This window comes from Pseudophryne corroboree, chromosome 5, assembly GCF_028390025.1.
Source record: "Pseudophryne corroboree isolate aPseCor3 chromosome 5, aPseCor3.hap2, whole genome shotgun sequence".
Classification (NCBI taxonomy): Eukaryota; Metazoa; Chordata; class Amphibia; order Anura; family Myobatrachidae; genus Pseudophryne; species Pseudophryne corroboree.
The window spans coordinates 509,540,140-509,560,844 of NC_086448.1; the positions used below are offsets into that span (position 1 = coordinate 509,540,140).

At 46.8% G+C, this 20,705-nt stretch overlaps 1 protein-coding gene across 1 annotated transcript in view; it reads left to right on the forward strand.

Moving 5' to 3' along the window:
- LOC134929621 (uncharacterized) overlaps positions 1 to 20,705 on the forward strand; it is a 138,800-nt gene that overhangs the window by 25,128 nt on the left and 92,967 nt on the right. The window contains exon 4 of the mRNA XM_063925206.1: positions 10,029 to 10,117. Coding sequence (XP_063781276.1) covers positions 10,029 to 10,117 — 89 coding nt within the window. The remainder of the gene's footprint in view (positions 1 to 10,028; positions 10,118 to 20,705) is intronic.

The following is a 20,705-nucleotide window of genomic DNA, read 5'->3' on the forward strand; positions in this document are numbered from 1 at the left end:
GCGTTCTCCCAGCCACGCCTGCGTTTTTATCTGGCATGCCTGCGTTTTTCCCGAACACTCCCTGAAAACGGTCAGTTGACACCCATAAATGCCCACTTCATGTCAATCACTCTGCGGCGGACATTGCGAATGAAAAGTCTCGCTAGATCTTGTGTAAAACTACATCGGCTGTTGTGAAAGTATGTCGCGCGTGCGCATTGCTCCGCATACGCATGCGCATTGCGCCGCATACACATGCACAGAAGTGCCACTTTTACACTTAATCGCTGCGCTGCAAACATTTTTATCTAGCGATTAACTCGGAATGACCCCCCATGACTCTTTAAATAATCTCTGTGCAGTATATTACCCTCCTCAGAGACTTTAAGTGGATTCAATACGACACACTAGGCTTACTGCATGATATTATTGCTGAGCTTCAAGATTAGCAACATTTGTTGCCAATGGGGGTAATTCCAAGTTGATCGCAGCAGGAAATTTTTAGCAGTTGGGCAAAACCATGTGCACTGCAGGGGAGGCAGATATAACATGTGCAGAGAGAGTTAGATTTTGTTTCTGTGCAGGGTAAATAATACTGGCTGCTTTATTTTTACACTGCAATTTAGGTTGCAGATTGAACTCACCACACCCAAATCTCTCTCTCTCTGCACATGTTATATCTGCCTCCTCTGCAGTGCACATGGGCCCTCATTCCGAGTTGTTCGCTCGCAAGCTGCTTTTAGCAGCATTGCACACGCTAAGCCGCCGCCTACTGGGAGTGAATCTTAGCTTAGCAGAATTGCAAACGAAAGATTCTCAAAATTGCGAATAGAAATTTCTAAGCAGTTTCTGAGTAGCTCGACACTTACTCTGCCACTGCGATCAGTTCAGTCAGTTTCGTTCCTGGTTTGACGTCACAAACACACCCAGCGTTAGCCCAGACACTCCCCCGTTTCTCCAGCCACTCCCGCGTTTTTTCCAGAAACGGCAGCGTTTTTTCACACACTCCCATAAAACGGCCAGTTTCCGCCCAGAAACACCCACTTCCTGTCAATCACACTCCGATCACCAGAACGAAGAAAAAACCTTGTAATGCCGTGAGTAAAATACCAAACTTCTTAGCAAATTTACTTGGCGCAGCCGCAGTGTGAACATTGCGCATGCGCAGTTTGCGGAAAATCGCTGCGATGCGATGAAAAAGAACGAGCGAACAACTCGGAATGAGGGCCATGGTTTTGCCCAACTGCTAACAAAGGCCCTCATTCCGAGTTTATCGCTCGCTAGCTGCTTTTAGCAGCATTGCACACGCTAAGCCGCCGCCTACTGGGAGTGTATCTTAGCATAGCAGAATTGCGAATAAAAGATTAGCAGAATTGCGAATAGAAATTTCTTAGCAGTTTCTGAGTAGCTCGACACTTACTCTACCACTGCGATCAGTTCAGTCAGTTTCGTTCCTGGTTTGACGTCACAAACACACCCTGCGTTCGCCCAGACACTCCCCCGTTTCTTCAGACACTCCCGCGTTTTTCCCAGAAATGCAAGCGTTTTTTCGCACACACCCATAAAACGGCCAGTTTCCGCCCAGAAACACCCACTTCCTGTCAATCACACTCCGATCACCAGAACGATGAAATTTCTTTGTTAGGCCGTGAGTAAAATACCAAACTTTTTAGCAAATTTACTTGGCGCAGGCGCACTGCGAACATTGCGCAAGCGCAGTTTGCGACTAATCGCTCCGTTGCGGAAAAAACTAACGAGCGAACAACTCGGAATGAGGGCCAAAGTTCCTGCTGCGATCAACTCAGAATTATCCCCATTATCTGAATAAATACTAACACATATTGCAACAGTTATTAATAGAAGTTATACTACAGTTGCCTATAACATTTGGAAGGATTAGACACAATAAAGACGCTGAGGCTATGTTACATCACTTTATTCACCATTTTTTCTCTAGTAGTCACATTGGTTTACACTTTGGCACAATTTTCTATGTTTTTAACCAATATTTTGCATAGATGTTTACCTGTTTAGTATGATATATTAATCACTTTTAAAAATCAACCAATAAACGTTATATTTTAATTCTAAGTGCACCAAAACAGATCCTTTCTCTCTCTTTTGTTTCCATGTGACAATTTGATCTGTGGTCGCACCCCCATTACTGAATATACTATTTTTGTTGTATTGATATTAGGGGCTCACAATACCACCTTCTAGGTAAGGTATACTAATTCTTTCCTGTGCAACAGACCTCCCTTTCCCAATAATCACCCTTCTATATGTAAGGGAAGGTTAGGGTAAGGCACCAAGCGGGGAGGGTTAGGTTTAGGCAGTGGGGAAGGGAGGGTTAGGGTTAGTTACCACCGGGGAGAGTTAGGGTTAGGCACCCACAAGGGAGGGTTAGGGTAAGGATAGGGTGTAGGGGAGGGTTAGATTACTTTCTAAGGGGGCTGTCGGGATTCTGATAGCTGGGATGCCGCTGTCGGTATTCTGACCGCCAGCATCCCATCCACTGGGATACAATACTGAATCCCTCTGTATAACACTGCATTTATTGGGTGTTACAATATAAAGAAACAATAATAAAATAATATGCATGCATATTAGGAACATATTATAACGCCTCTATCTTTTTTTTGGGATCCGGTCTGAAGATCGACAGTGTCTAGGTCGACAATGTTTAGGTCGACCACTATAGGTCGACAGTCACTAGGTCGACATGGATGGAAGGTTGACGGGGTTTCTAGGTCGACATGTGCTAGGTCGACAGGTCTAAAGGTCGACATGAGTTTTTCACATTTTTTTTGGAATTTTTCATACTTAACGATCCACGTGGACTACGATTGGAATGGTAAAGTGTGCCGAGCGAAGCGGTAGCGGAGCGAAGGCACCATGCCCGAAGCATGGCGAGCGAAGCGAGCCATGCGAGGGGACTCGGTGCACTAATTTGGGATCCCGGTCACTTTACGAAGAAAACGACACAAAAAAAAAATTCCTCATGTCGACCTTTAGACCTGTCGACCTAGCACATGTCGACCTAGAAACCCTGTCGACCTTCCATCCATGTCGACCTAGTGACTGTCGACCTATAGTGGTCGACCTAAACATTGTCGACCTAGACACTGTCGATAAAACGAACCACACCCCTTTTTTTTTAGGTGGGCCTTCTCCATGATTGCACACTACATTTCTGGACTTATATGAGGTCAACTTTACTGCACAACATATACTGATGACAGAACCGCAGGAATAGTAGACCGAAGACAGGTAATTAATATTATTATTAATTACTGATAACTCTCAGGCTAGACTTTAGTTGTGCACCAGAAGAGGCGTGATAATATATTCCTAGTATACATGGATATTTATAAATTATGTATGTCTGCTATAGACTCTCATAGTATTTTCAGAGATTGATGGTATGGGGACAGCGGGTCAGATTGGGAATGAAATCTGAGCAGGAGATATCTGAGAGTGCTTGTGTGTTAGGAAATTTAGTCTATAAGCCTCAATAGGGCAGGGACTCATATGAATGACATGTGTTCTCAGAAAAGCTTTGCATAAATTGGTGTTGTAGTAGGTTTTTGTGATAAAGCCTTTTCTCTCCTTTGTTATAGTTCATGATTTCTTTTAGAAAAATTCAGCTGTTTTAGTGCATAATCAATCACCCTGCCAACAGGACACATGCAAGGTATTAATGATAGTATGCCATGCAGTTGGGCACCCAGCCATAGCATGCCACACAGTAGGGCCAATTCATAGTAAAGCAAGCAGCAGGGACCCCAATTAATATTATGCCACACAGACACAGTAGGACCCCCAATCCATAGCATGCCACATAGCAGGGAATCGGATCCAATCCAAAGTATGACCTCAAAATAAAACTGTTCCCTACACACTCCTTACGCCCACTCTCTCTGCTTCCCTCACTGATCCCTACACCCACCCTCACTAATCCCTACACCCACTCTCTCTGCTCTCCTCACTTACCCTATTTGATCCTTACACCCACTCTCTATGCTTCTCACTCTCTCTGCTCCCTACACCCACTCTCTCTGCTCTCCTCACTTACCCTATTTGATCCTTACACCCACTCTCTATGCTTCTCACTCTCTCTGCTCCCCTCACTCACCCACCTTCACTGCTCCCTACACTCACTGTCACTGATCCATACACCCACTCTTTCTGCTCCCCTCATTCACTCACCCTCACTGATCCCTACACTCTCTCTGTGCTCCCTTCACTCATCCATTCTCACTGCTCCCTACACTCACCCTCACTGATCCCTACACCCACTCTCTCTGCTCCCCCCACTCACCCACCCTATTTGATCCCTACACCCACTCTCTATGCTTCCATCACTCACTGCTCCCTACACCCTTCCTCACTGTTCCCTACATTTACTCTCTGCTCCTCTCACTCACCCATTCTCACTGCTCCCTACACTCACCCTCACTGCTCCCTACACCCACTTTCTCTGCTCCCTACACCCTTCCTCATTGTTCCCTACACTTCACCTTACTCACTGCTCTCTACAACGACTAGTGCCGTAACTAGGTGTGTGCATTTGCCATGTGGGCGCACCATCCACACCCTCGTGTGGTCCGCTTACAGCCGCTCCTCCCACTCCCGTGTGCGCTTTGTCTGCAGCAGAGTGTCTGCCACCTAGCACCATCAGCCCCAAGCTCTCACTCTGAGGGCAGGAGCAACAGCAGACTCCACCCAATCAGACTGCAGTATCGGCGAGAGTGACGGCTGGCTGCAGCAATACCACGCTCTCCCTTTGCATGACAGACATCAGGGGGGGACAGCTGCTACTGCTGCTGGCACCAATACTTCAGGATTCCTCTCCCCAGTATGCTCTACCCCCTCAGTCTCCTGCAGTTTCTGAGGAGGGACTGGAGTACAGGAGCCATTCCTCGGCAGAAAAAATGTAGCCCTTTCCCCATGAAGCCACGATCCTATATGTTTGGGCCAGTTTTGAATGTGTGTGTGTGGAGGGGGACGACGATGCTGTTTCCTGCACACAGCGCTAAAATGTCTAGTTACGGCCCCTGTAACACAGTGTGTGTGTGTGTGTGTGTGTGTGTGTGTGTGTGTGTGTGTGTGTGTGTGTGTGTGTGTGTGTGTGTGTGCGTGTGAGAGTGCTTGTGTGTTAGGAAATTTAGACTGTAAGCTCCAATGGGGCAGGGACTCATAAGTGACATATTCTCTGCTCAGCATTGCATACATATTTCCCATAGTGGGCTTTTGTGATGATGAAATTTGACTTCTTTGTTATAGTTTGAGATTACTCTTCTGAAAATCCAGCGGCCTTAGAACAAAATCACCATGCCAACAGGACCACCTGCAAGGATATATTTATGCATCACTGTGTATATTTGTGTGTATATGAGTAAGTGTGTCAGATTGTTTGTGTGTTAGGAAATTTAGACTGTAAGCTCCTATGGGGCAGGGACTGATATGGATGACTTGTGATCTCTGTACAACACTGCTTTTATTGGGTGATACGATAAAAAAGAAATAATAATAATAATAATAATAAAATAAATATGCATGTATATTAGGAACATATTATCACGCCTCTAGCTTTTTTTTAGGAGGGCCTTCTCCATGATTGAAAAAACCTGCAGGAGTAGTAGACCAAAGACAGGTAATTAATATTATTATTAATTATTGATAACTCTCAAGGTAGACTTTAGTTGTGCACCTGTAGAGGCGTGATAATATATTCCTACTATACATGGATATTTATAAAATATGTATGTCATATGTATGTCTTCTATAGACTTTCATAGTATTTTCAGAGATTGATGGTATGGGGACAGTGGGCCAGATTGGGACTGAAATCGGAGCAAGATATATCTGTGATATGTCCTGCAATACCTTTCTAATTAATGACCACGATACTTAATTTCTACAAAAGTAGTTGAAAATGTTAATTTTGACACCTGCTTTTGTAGAAATCATGGGATAATACATAGGCCACTCAGTGACCCAACAGGGACAGGCACAATGAGATATTAATGTAACACAGTGTGTGAAAATGCTTGTTTGGCAGGAAATTTAGTCTATAAGCCTCAATAGGGCAGGGACTCATGAATGTCATGTATTCTCAGAACAGCTTTGCATAAATTGGTGTTGTAGTAGGTTTTTGTGATAAAGCCTTTTCTCTCCTTTGTCATAGTTCAAGATTTCTCTTCCAAAAATCCACCTGTCTTAGACTCTTAGTGCATAATCACCCTGCCAACAGGGCACATGCAAGATGATAGTATGCTAGTATACCATGCAGTTGGGCACCCAATCCATAATATGTCACACAGTAGGGCCAATTCATATTATAGCAAGCAGCAGGTACCCCCAATTAATATTATGCCACACAGTAAGACCCCCAATCCATAGCATGCCACATAGCAGGGAATCGGATCCAATCCAGAGTATGACCTCAAAATAAAACGTCTATGATTTGAAGTAATAAACTAGTGGCCCATAAGGGAGGGGGTGGGTGGATCTATACAGTGCAGCACACTGGCTTTAGGATTGAGCACAATATAAGTCATAGCAGGGTGTCAAGACAGTAAGGGGGTATTTGAAGGACAGTGTCACCATGTAAATAAGTAGCCAGAAGCAACATGTCTTGCTGTGTTTGATGTTTGTTGTTGCTCTTATTCTCCACTGGGTATGTTGGAGCCTGGGACCGCTGTGGATGCCAGAGCATGGGAACAATGTGGATGCTGGGCTCTCGGACCACTGTGGATGCCAGGGCCTGGAACCGTTGTGGATGCCAGAGCCTGGGAACATGCGTGGATGCTGGGTCCTGATATTGCCGGGGATGCTGGAACCTGGAATCACTGTGATGCTGGGATGTGATGCTGGGACCTGAAACCACCATGGATGTTGGGAACTGAAAACGCTGGAGATGCTGGGACTGAAATTTGAGCAGGAGATATCACGTTTCCTTTCTAATGAATAGCCACAACACTTAATTTCTCGAAAAGTAGGTCAATATGTTCATTTTTATTTTCTTTTGTAGAATTGAAGAGCTAATGAATAGGTCCCTTAGTGAGAAATCACCTTGCCAACAGGAACAGGTTTAATGAGATATTTATGCAACACACAATGTGTCTATGTGTGTGTGAGCGCTTGTGTGTTAGGAATTTAAGCTCCAGTGGGGCAGGGACTAATATGAATGAGGTATATTCTTTGTACAGATTACATATGTATTACCAGCGGATGGGATTCTGGCTGTCAATATCCTGACAGCGGCATCCTTCCCGCCAGAATACTTGGCAGAGGGGCAAGCGCTAAGAGTCCCCTTGCCGGCTAGCTGCGCTACCCACAGGATCTGTTCCCATTCTATGGGTGACATGGACCCCCATGAGTGGGAATAGCCCTGGTGCGCCGTGATTCTGGATGGAGACATTGTCGGTTGTCAGGATTTCAGGGTCAGTATCATGAATTCTGGGATCCAGACCGCCGGCAAATTGACTGCATGCCCTTTGTACAGCTCTGCATAAATTGATGTTAGAATTGGCTATTGTGATTACCCTGTGTGTTTCCTTTTATATACAGTGATGCAAAATCACCCTCCTGATAGGGAGAAGTTCAATGATCCTATATTATAAAAGCCAACTCTGCTCCTCAACTCTGTTATGTGCGCTGCTGGCCATTAGAGGCCGCTACATGTCCCAAATTATTCCTTTGTGTGCTGGAAGCTGACACAGTTCAAAAACCTATTTGCTGTGTAGCCGGACCGTGGCAGGACCGTCGGGACACCATCAAATGTTTACCATTTGATGATGCTAAACATCAGAATGCTACCATCAAATGGTAAAAACACTGCTATGGCAACAAAAGCATCAATGGTTGCAAACCATGGTGATGCAATGTCCATCCCTAGCTCAAAGTGAAACTAACCTCCAGGCTGTCACCATACCCCCACCCCAGCTGTGTGTGTGATCCTCTACCCTCCAAGCCCCAGTGTGTCACCATATCCCCCTTCTCAAACCGTGTGTGTGTGATCCTCTACCCTCCAGGCCCCAATGTGTTGCCATGCACCCACTCCCCAGTATGTGTGTTACCGTATCCCTACCCAAGCCCCAATATGTGTGTCACCATGTCCCACCCAGGCCCCAGTGTGGATGAATGGTGCCGATTTCCCCAACCCCCCTCCCCCCTCCTTACTTGACCCCAGTATTTATGTCACCATGTCCCCACCAGTCAGGGAGAGCTTGATGGGCTTTTAAGTGGAGCGACCATATAGGGTGTGACACAGGACCAATCTGGCAGGTTGCTACGTGTCTGTGAACGTAATACAATGAAATACAGGTTCGCTGTAATTATGGAGCACCACGGAACTACACTAACCACAGGGACTTCCACGCATATAAAGATGGGGTCCTGCAGCAGCCCGCAGACAAGATCTTTACCGTCAGTGAGCGGAGGTAAGCAGACAGTGCATCTGCTCATACGCATATATCCCTCTGGAAAATACACTGAGAAGGCACGCTGCAAGGACTCCATTCTTATATATAGAAACATAAAACTAACCCTTCCATCCCGCAGCCTAACCCTACCCCACCCCCTAGTGCCTAACCCTAACCCTCCAGTCCCGCAGGGTAACCCTAACCCTCCCCTTAGTGCTTGACCCCAACCCTCCCCCTTGTGCATAACCCTAACACTCCCAACCAGCAGAGTAACCCTAACCCTCCTCTTAGTGCCTGACCCTAATCCTCCCCTTATTGCCTGACCCTAACCCACCTGCCCCGCAGTCTAACACTAACCCTTTGATCATGCAGCCTAAACCCACCCCAGTTCCTAACCCTACCCCCCCCCCCACAGTCTAACCCTCCCTTCCCAGAGCCTAACTCTTACCCTCCTTAGTGCCTAACCCTAACGCCCACACCCCACACACACCCCCACCCCGCGCAGCCTAACCCTCTCGGGCATACTTACATTCAGGATACTGACTGTCGGAATTCTGGCGTCAGGATTCTGAGCAGTCTTGGGATTCTGACACCAGTCTTCTGACCACCAACATGGGGTCAATCCATATTCCTGGTCACACAGAGTATTAATGTCTTTAAAATCGATTATATACTCCTCCAGTGTATTTGGTAGCACTGGAGGTGTATTTAAGCTATCCTGAATACATTTTTACACTGTCTTGTTCTTTAAATGTATCATGGTACTTGGGGGGCACGAAGATTGATCTTGCCTCCGGGCACCTGGGATGAAGTTACGCCACTGAGTGGGGGTAGGGGCAGGGGGGTGGAGAGTGGGGGGAGAAAGAAAGAGGGCAGAAGGGTTGGGTTAGATAGGGACTTGGAGAGAGGGGGGTAGGTGCAGATGGGACATAGGGGAGAGAGAGGGGGGAGGGGTTGGGTTAGATAGGGACTGGAGACAGAGTGGAGTGGTAGGGGCAGATAGGGACAGTGGAGCAAGAGATGCAGATTGTTTTATTGTAGTCACCTGTGTGACTACGTACACTGCACCCCCTACCATATACTGCCCCTTTATACACTGCACCCCCATCCTCTTCCATATTCTGCACCCCCCATCATATACTGCCCCTAAATTCACACTGCACCGCCATACCCCTCCATACAGTGTCCCCTATATACAGGACAGCCCCTCCGCAATATACTGCTCCTGCCATATATTGCATACTCTACACCCCCATCTTCATATACTATACTGCAACCCCAGGTTACTTGCCATCAGTGGTGACTCCAGAGGTGGGGCTGCCGCGCACTCCAAAGTTCAAATAGGGGAGACACACCAACTGCCACTGAGTCAGTTTGGGACAGTTGGTGGCAGTTAAAGTGGCTCCCCTATTTGGACTGCGCTGCAGCCCCACCTTTGAAGCCACCATTAAAGCCCTGCTAATATAAGCCGGACCGGGTGTCCATCATTTTGATGGGCTTTTAACTAGTATATTTATGATACACATGTATGTGTCTGAGCAGATTTTTTTTTTAGATAATTTAGACTGCAAGATCCACTGGGGCAGTGACTAATATGAACGTTGTATATTCTCTGTACAGCTCATATTTGACTTAGAAGATCATCCAACTTCATTGAAAAAAGAAAATGAAGAGCCTCTTTCCTCTTCTGCTAAAATAGAGTGGTACTGGTAACTGCTCTTCTGAATCCTGGATATGCAGTACCTGTATTACTTAGTGATGAGCAGGTTCGATTTCTCGGAATCCGAACCCCCCCGAACTTCACCCATTTTACACGGTTCCGAGGCAGATTCGAATCTTCCCGCCTTGCTCGGTTAACCCGAGCGCGCCTGAACGTCATCATCCCGCTGGCGGATTCTCGCGAGATTCGGATTCTATATAACGAGCCGCGCGTCGCCGCCATTTTTCACTCGTGCATTGGAAATGATAGTGAGAGGACGTGGCTGGCGTCCTCTCAGTTTTGTTCAGGGGGCTGCAAATATCTGTGCTCACTGCTATTGTGGGGACTGGGGACCAGCAGTATTATATAGGAGGAGTACAGTGCAGAGTTTTGCTGACCAGTGACCACCAGTATTATACGTTCTCTGCCTGAAAAACGCTCCATATCTGTGCTCAGTGTGCTGCAAATATCTGTGCTCACACTGCTTTATTGTGGGGACTGGGGACCAGCAGTATTATATAGGAGGAGTACAGTGCAGAGTTTTGCTGACCAGTGACCACCAGTATTATACGTTCTCTGCCTGAAAAACGCTCCATATCTGTGCTCAGTGTGCTGCATATATCTGTGCTCACACTGCTTTATTGTGGGGACTGGGGACCAGCAGTATTATATAGGAGGAGTACAGTGCAGAGTTTTGCTGACCAGTGACCACCAGTATTATACGTTCTCTGCCTGAAAAACGCTCCATATCTGTGCTCAGTGTGCTGCAAATATCTGTGCTCACACTGCTTTATTGTGGGGACTGGGGACCAGCAGTATTATATAGGAGGAGTACAGTGCAGAGTTTTGCTGACCAGTGACCACCAGTATTATACGTTCTCTGCCTGAAAAACGCTCCATATCTGTGCTCAGTGTGCTGCATATATCTGTGCTCACACTGCTTTATTGTGGGGACTGGGGACCAGCAGTATTATATAGGAGGAGTACAGTGCAGAGTTTTGCTGACCAGTGACCAGTGACCACCAGTATTATACGTTCTTTGCCTGAAAAACACTCCATATGTGTGCTCAGTGTGCTGCAAATATCTGTGCTCACACTGCTTTATTGTGGGGACTGGGGACCAGCAGTATTATATAGGAGGAGTACAGTGCAGAGTTTTGCTGACCAGTGACCACCAGTATTATACGTTCTCTGCCTGAAAAACGCTCTATATCTGTGCTCAGTGTGCTGCATATATCTGTGCTCACACTGCTTTATTGTGGGGACTGGGGACCAGCAGTATTATATAGGAGGAGTACAGTGCAGAGTTTTGCTGACCAGTGACCACCAGTATTATACGTTCTCTGCCTGAAAAACGCTCCATATCTGTGCTCAGTGTGCTGCATATATCTGTGCTCACACTGCTTTATTGTGGGGACTGGGGACCAGCAGTATTATATAGGAGGAGTACAGTGCAGAGTTTTGCTGACCAGTGACCACCAGTATTATACGTTCTCTGCCTGAAAAACGCTCCATATCTGTGCTCAGTGTGCTGCATATATCTGTGCTCACACTGCTTTATTGTGGGGACTGGGGACCACCAGTATTATATAGGAGGAGTACAGTGCAGAGTTTTGCTGACCAGTGACCACCAGTATTATACGTACTCTGCCTGAAAAATGCTCCATATCTGTGCTCAGTGTGCTGCATATATCTGTGCTCACACTGCTTTATTGTGGGGACTGGGGACCAGCAGTATTATATAGGAGGAGTACAGTGCAGAGTTTTGCTGACCAGTGACCACCAGTATTATACGTTCTCTGCCTGAAAAACGCTCCATATCTGTGCTCAGTGTGCTGCATATATCTGTGCTCACACTGCTTTATTGTGGGGACTGGGGACCAGCAGTATTATATAGGAGGAGTACAGTGCAGAGTTTTGCTGACCAGTGACCACCAGTATTATACGTTCTCTGCCTGAAAAACACTCCATATGTGTGCTCAGTGTGCTGCAAATATCTGTGCTCACACTGCTTTATTGTGGGGACTGGGGACCAGCAGTATTATATAGGAGGAGTACAGTGCAGAGTTTTGCTGACCAGTGACCACCAGTATTATACGTTCTCTGCCTGAAAAACGCTCCATATCTGTGCTCAGTGTGCTGCATATATCTGTGCTCACACTGCTTTATTGTGGGGACTGGGGACCAGCAGTATTATATAGGAGGAGTACAGTGCAGAGTTTTGCTGACCAGTGACCACCAGTATTATACGTTCTCTGCCTGAAAAACGCTCCATATCTGTGCTGCATTGTAGTATATAGTAGGAGTACAGTGCATAATTTTGCTGACCACCAGTATATAATATATAGCAGTACGGTACAGTAGGCCACTGCTCTACCTACCTCTGTGTAGTCAAGTATACTATCCATCCATACCTGTGGTGCATTTCAGTTTTGCACAGTTTGCTGACCACCAGTATATAATATATAGCAGTACGGTACAGAAGGACACTGCTCTACCTACCTCTGTGTCGTCAAGTATACTATCCATCCATACCTGTGGTGCATTTCAATTGGGCGCAGTATACATAGTAGTAGGCCATTGCTATTGATACTGGCATATAATTCCACACATTAAAAAATGGAGAAAAAAATGTGGAGGGTAAAATAGGGAAAGGTCAAGATCCACTTCCAGCTCATGCTGAAGCTGCTGCCACTAGTCATGGCCGAGACGATGAAATGCCATCAACGTCGTCTGCCAAGGCCGATGCACAATGTCATAGTAGAGAGCATGTAAAATCCAAAAGAATAAAGCTCAGTAAAATGACCCAAAAATCTAAATCAAAATCGTCTGAGGAGAAGCGTAAACTTGCCAATGTGCCATTTACGACACGGAGTGGCAAGGAACGGCTGAGGCCCTGGCCTATGTTCAAGGCTAGTGGCTCAGCTTCACCTGAGGATGGAAGCACTCATCCTCCTGCTAGAAAACTTAAAAGAGTTAAGATGGCAAAAGCACAGCAAAGAATTGTGCGTTCTTCTAAATCACAAATCCCCAAGGAGAGTCCAATTGTGTCGGTTGCGATGCCTGACCTTCCCAACACTGGACGGGAAGAGGTTGCGCCTTCCACCATTTGCACGCCCTCTGCAATTGCTGGAAGGAGCACCCGCAGTCCAGTTCCTGATAGTCAAATTGAAGATGTCACTGTTGAAGTACACCAGGATGAGGATATGGGTGTTGCTGGCACTGGGGAGGAAATTGACAAGGAGGATTCTGATGGTGAGGTGGTTTGTTTAAGTCAGGCACCCGGGGAGACACCTGTTGTCCGTGGGACGAATATGGCCATTGACATGCCTGGTCAAAATACAAAAAAAAATCACCTCTTCGGTGTGGAATTATTTCAACAGAAATGCGGACAACTGGTGTCAAGCCGTGTGTTGCCTTTGTCAAGCTGTAATAAGTAGGGGTAAGGACGTTAACCACCTAGGAACATCCTCCCTTATACGTCACCTGGACCGCATTCATCAGAAGTCAGTGACAAGTTCAAAAACTTTGGATGACAGCGGATGCAGTCCACTGACCACTAAATCCCTTCCTCTTGTAACCAAGCTCCTGCAAACCACACCACCAACTCCCTCAGTGTCAATTTCCTCCTTAGACAGGAAAGCCAATAGTCCTGCAGGCCATGTCACTGTCAAGTCTGACGAGTCCTCTCCTGCCTGGGATTCCTCCGATGCATCCTTGAGTGTAACGCCTACTGCTGCTGGCGCTGCTGTTGTTGCTGCTGGGAGTCGATCGTCATCCCAGAGGGGAAGTCGGAAGACCACTTGTACTACTTCCAGTAAGCAATTGACTGGCCAACAGTCCTTTGCGAGGAAGATGAAATATCACAGCAGTCATCCTGATGCAAAGCGGATAACTCAGGCCTTGGCAGCCTGGGCGGTGAGAAACGTGTGTCCGGTATCCACCGTTAATTCACAGGCAACTAGAGACTTGATTGAGGTACTGTGTCCCCGGTACCAAATACCATCTAGGTTCCATTTCTCTAGGCAGGCGATACCGAAAATGTACACAGACGTCAGAAAAAGAGTCACCAGTGTCCTAAAAAATGCAGTTGTACCCAATGTCCACTTAACCACGGACATGTGGACAAGTGGAGCAGGGCAGACTCAGGACTATATGACTGTGACAGCCCACTGGGTAGATGTATTGCCTCCCGCAGCAAGAACAGCAGCGGCGGTACCAGTAGCAGCATCTCGCAAACGCCAACTCATTCCTAGGCAGGCTACGCTTTGTACCACCGCTTTCCATAAGAGGCACACAGCTGACAACCTCTTACGGAAACTGAGGAACATCATCGCAGAATGGCTTACCCCAATTGGACTCTCCTGGGGATTTGTGACATCGGACAACGCCACCAATATTGTGCGTGCATTACATCTGGGCAAATTCCAGCATGTCCCATGTTTTGCACATACATTGAATTTGGTGGTGCAGAATTATTTAAAAAACGACAGGGGCGTGCAAGAGATGCTGTTGGTGGCCCGAAGAATTGCGGGTCACTTTCGGCATTCAGCCACCGCGTGCTGAAGACAGCAGCACCAGCAAACACTCCTGAACCTGCCCTGCCATCATCTGAAGCAAGAGGTGGTAACGAGGTGGAATTCAACCCTCTATATGCTTCAGAGGATGGAGGAGCAGCAAAAGGCCATTCAAGCCTATACATCTGCCTACGATATAGGCAAAGGAGGGGGAATGCACCTGACTCAAGCGCAGTGGAGAATGATTTCAACATTGTGCAAGGTTCTGCAACCCTTTGAACTTGCCACGCGTGAAGTCAGTTCAGACACTGCCAGCCTGAGTCAGGTCATTCCCCTCATCAGGCTTTTGCAGAAGAAGCTGGAGACATTGAACAGAGCAATTCCGCTAGGCATGTGGGACTTGTGGATGGAGCCCTTAATTCGCTTAACCAGGATTCACGGGTAGTCAATCTGTTGAAATCAAAGCACTACATTTTGGCCACCGTGCTCGATCCTCGATCCTAGATTTAAAACCTACGTTGTATCTCTCTTTCTGGCAGACACAAGTCTGCAGAGGTTCAAAGACCTGCTGGTGAGAAAATTGTCAAGTGAAGCGGAACGTGACCCGTCAACATTCTCCCGCAACTGGGTGTGCTAGGAAAAGGCTAAGAATTCCGAGCCCACCCGCTGGCAGTGATGCAGGGCAGTCTGGAGCGAGTGCTGACATCTGGTCCGGACTGAAGAACCTGCCAACGATTACTGACATGTCGTCTACTGTCACTGCATATAATTCTGTCACCATTGAAAGAATGGTGGAGGATTATATGAGTGACCGCATCCAAGTAGGCACGTCAGACAGTCCGTACGTATACTGTCAGGAAAAAGAGGCAATTTGGAGGCCCTTGCAGAAACTGGCTTTATTTTACCTAAGTTGCCCCCCCCCCTCCAGTATGTACTCCGAAAGAGTGTTTAGTGCAGCCGCTCACCTAGTCAGCAATCGGCGTACAAGGTTACTTCCAGAAAATGTGGAGAAGATGATGTTCATCAAAATGAATTATAATCAATTCCTCCGTGGAGACATTCACCAGCAATTGCCTCCAGAAAGTACACAGGGACCTGAGATGGTGGATTCCAGTGGGGATGAATTAATAATCTGTGAGGAGGGGCATGTACACAGTGAAAGGGGTGAGGAATCGGACGATGAGGAGGAGGTGGACATCTTGCCTCTGTAGAGCCAGTTTGTGCAAGCAGATATTGATTGCTTCTTTTTTGGTGGGGGCCCAAACCAACCAGTCATTTCAGTCACAGTCGTGTGGCAGACCCTGCGGCTGAAATGATGGGTTTGTTAAAGTGTGCATGTCCTGTTTATACAACATAAGGGTGGGTGGGAGGGCCCAAGGACAATTCCATCTTGCACCTCTTTTTTCTTTCATTTTTCTTTGCATCATGTGCTGTTTGGGGACTATTTTTTTGAAGTGCCATCCTGCCTGACACTGCAGTGCCACTCCTAGATGGGCCAGGTGTTTGTGTCGGCCACTTGTGTCGCTTAGCTTAGCCATCCAGCGACCTTGGTGCACCTCTTTTTTTATTTGCATCATGTGCTGTTTTGGGACTATTTTTTTTAAGTGCCATCCTGTCTGACACTGCAGTGCCACTCTTAGATGGGACAGGTGTTTGTGTCGGCCACTTGGGTCGCTTAGCTTAGCCATCCAGCTACCTCATTGCACCTCTTTTTTTCTTTGCATCATGTGCTGTTTGGGGACTATTTTTTAAATCTGCCATCCTGTCTGACACTGCAGTGCCACTCCTAGATGGGCCAGGTGTTTGTGTCGGCCACTTGGATCGCTTAGCTTAGTCACACAGCTACCTCATTGCACCTCTTTTTTCATTGCATCATGTGCTGTTTGGGGACTATTTTTTTGAAGTGCCATCCTGTCTGACACTGCAGTGCCACTCCTAGATGGGCCAGGTGTTTGTGTCGGCCACTTGTGTTGCTTAGCTTAGCCATCCAGCGACCTTGGTGCACCTCTTTTTTTCTTTGCATCATGTGCTGTTTGGGGACTATTTTTTAAATCTGCCATCCTGTCTGACACATTAAATAAAAACAACAATTTCTGAGTGTTTTTGAAAAAAATATTGGCCAGGTGAGAGATTACAATTGAACAAAAATTCAGTGAAGAGGGCAACTTTGACCTGTTCCAGGCAGAATGGAACATCTAACCCGTTGTACCTAGGGTCCTTATTCAGGTTGGTTAGCAAACCAAAAAAGTTAGCAACATGTTGCACTGCAGGTGGGGCAGATATAACATGTGCACAGACATTTAGATTTGGGTGGGGTGTGTTCAAACTGAAATCTAAATTGCAGTGTAAACATTAAGCAAACAGTATTTACTCTGCACAGACACAATATAACCCACCCAAATCTAACTCTCTATGCACATGTTACATCTGCCCCACCTGCTGTGCAACATGGTTTTGCCAAATTGCTAACTTTTTTGGTTTGTTAACCAATCTGAATAACCCCCTGTGTCCTGTCTTTTCTGTCACTGAAGAAGCACCTTTGCAGCATACATTGTGTGATATTCAATTTGAATATTGCCGTGCCAAAGCAATTCAATCAGTGGGGAATACCCAGCGAGTGAATGCACATGAATGCTCGATGTATTACTGAGTCCACGAGAAAACGGCAAAATCAGGGATTCGCACACAGGGAAAACCCATTGATTTCACAGTTTATGAGGAATCAGCGTTCACCGTCGGATTTAAACGCTTTGAAAGCACGCCTCTTTTTATCCATTTGTTCCTTAACCTTCTTGTTAAGCCACATCGGTTTAAATTTAATACTCCTGCATTTGCTGCCCTTGGGAATGAACATATGAATGTACTTATCAAGCAAAATTTTAAAAGCATCCCACATTTCAGCCGTATTCTTACCATGAAACAAAATTTCCCAATCAATGTTCTTTATTGCTTGTTTCAGCATGTTGAAATTAGCTTTTTTTTTTTAAAGTTAATAGTCTTAGTTGGACCCAAGCCTTGCTATTGGATTCCACTACAGCCGGAATCCCGACACCCATCAGAATACCAATGCCGCAATCCCGAAAGGATCAGGACACCAATGCTGGAATCCTGACAGCCGGCATCCTGATCGTGAGTACAGCAGGAGGCAGGGGCATAGCCAGAATATTGTGAGCCCCATAGCAACATGTTGAAGGGGCCCTTGTCCCAATGCTTCTAGAGAGACACCTATCGGCAGCAGCTGTTCATTTTAAGACCCATAATAGTGCCCTAGCTCATTTTCTGAACCATAGATGTGCCTTAGTTAATGTTATACTCCATAATAGTGCCCTATTTTATTTTATGACCTTAGTAGTGCCCTAGTTCATTGTAGGGCCGCCAGTACACATTATCCAACACAGTGACCCCAATTCACATTATGACATGCAGTGTCCCCAGTTCATATTATGTCACATTACAGCACCCCTAGTTCATAGTATGCCACTCTACAGTGCCTCCACTTCATATTGTACCACATTACAGATTCCCAGTTCAGATTATGTAACATTATAATGCCCTCCAATTCATTTTATACCACATTATAATGAGTAAGTCCAGGGGCATATCTATGTATATTGTAGGCCCCAAGGCAAAAGTTTGTAAGGGCCCCTAAATATCACCCAAAGTGGGCCCCACTTAGCTCTGGGCCCCATAGCAGCTGCACTCCCTGCACCTATGGTAGCTATGCCTTTGGGTTAGGTTTAGGGCCGGGGGCAGTGCCAGATTAAGGTCCACATAGGCCTGGAGCTGAAATTTATGAAGGGCCTATTAAGTGCCGCCACCGGGCGTGTGATCGCCGCACAGAAGTTTTCCCTGTGTCCAGGGTGGTGTTGTGGCATACTACATCACTGCACTACAGTACCTCCCTACATTACATATCTTCACTATACTACATCTCTGCACTATATTACTCCCACATCTCTGCAAAACATGCCTGAACTATATCACTTCGTTACCCCCTCACCCTACATCCCAGCACTATACATACCCAAACTACCTCCCAACACTACACCACTATACTATATACCAGAACCACCTCCCCATACTACATCTCATCACTATACATCACTACGTTACCACCCCACACTACACCTCAACATATACTACACTACCTCCCCACACTACATCACTATGCTACCTTCCCACACTACATCTCTGCACCATATCACTGCACTACCATCTCACACTACATTGCTACACTACCACCCACACCTCATCTCTGCACCATATCACTGCACTACCAACCCACACTACATCGCTACGCTACCTCCTCACACTACCTCTCCGCACTACAGTAAATCACTGCACTACTTACCCATACTACACCTCCGCACTATATCACTGTACTACCACCCCACACTACATCACTACGTTACCACCCCACACTACACCTCAACACTATACTACACTACCTCCCCACACTACATCACTATGCTACCTTCCCACACTACATCTCAGCACTATGGGGTCTATTTACTATGCCTGGCATGGAGATAAAGTCGACGGAGATCATGTCCCAGCCAATCGGCTCCTAACTGCCATTTCACAGGCTGGGATTGAAAAATTACAGTTAGTAGCTGATTGGCTGGTACTTTATCTCCATCCAAGGCTTAGTAAATAGAACTCTATATCTCAGCACTAACTCTCCACACTACATCACTACACTCTCTCCCTCACACTGTATAATTGCACTACTTCACCACAATACATCACTATACACAACACTCCACTACCTCCCCACAAAATTTTTATTTATATCTTTTGCTCTGGTCTTTGCGTGCAGAGCAGCTCTAGAGGAGAAGTTTACAGTGATGCAGTCCAGGTAGCATAAGGGGTAAGAAGGGGTGGGAGGGACTACTTTGGATGTCTGCTTACTCACCACAGTGCATCAGCCAATGGGTGGCTGACTTTTAAGCCCCATACACACTAAACGATATGACCGATGAACGATATTGGTGAACGATTTCCTTTCAGCTTCCAGGCATACTTGATAAAAGATATTGGGGGTCATTCCGAGTTGATCGTAGCTGTGCTAAATTTAGCACAGCTACGATCTTCTTCCCTGACATGCGGGGGGTACGCCCAGCACAGGGCTAGCCCGCCCCCCTCGCAGAAGTGCAAAGGCATCACACAGCTGCGATGCATTTGCACTACAAGAGTAGCTCCCGGCCAGCGCAGCTTTAGCGTGCTGGCCGGGAGCTACTCATTGCTCCCCGGCCCGCAGCGGCTGCATGTGACGTCTCGCAGCCACTGCGGCCCGCCCCCCATTCGGTCCGGCCGCGTCTGCAGTGGCCAAACCAAACCCACGAAACGGCGGCCAAATGCCGCCGTTTCGCCCCTTCCCGCCCAGCGAACGCCTCTGCCTGTCAATCAGGCAGAGGCGATCGCATCCCTGCTACGGCCTTCGGCCGTCTGGCATGCACCGGTGCACTACGGCGCCGGCGCATGTGCAGCAGGAACCCGTTCGCTCTGCTGCGTTAAAACGCAGCAAGCGAACGGGTCAGAATGACCCCCATTGTGCATACACACTGAATGATTTTTCAAACGATATGAACGATGAACAATATTGCTAGCATCGTCTGGGACACTAATGGTGGCTAATTTAAATAATGGGCTGGCATTACAGAGTGGCTATTATGATGAATAATGTTCATATCATCCATCGCTCATCGTTCACCGCATACACACTGAACGATATACACTTTTACATGAAAGATATAGGCAAAATTGAGCTGCAAGTTCAGAAGACAGAAACCCTAGCTGATGAAGGGTGGGGGCGCGCATCGTTCATTGGATACACACTGGACTATATTGTGAACGATATCGCTCATAAAGCTCACAATGAGCGATATAGTTCTCAATATCTTCTAGTGTGTATGGGCCTTTAGGCATGTGCACATGCCTATTCTCAGTTCCCAATCTATACCAGCCTCCTGGGGGCCCCGGGCCACTGATGACTGTCACTCTGTGCCCATGTAAAAGACCGATAAATCAGCCTTTTTGTTGAGCGGCTCCCAAAATTTCCCCAACAATAAAAACAGTGCT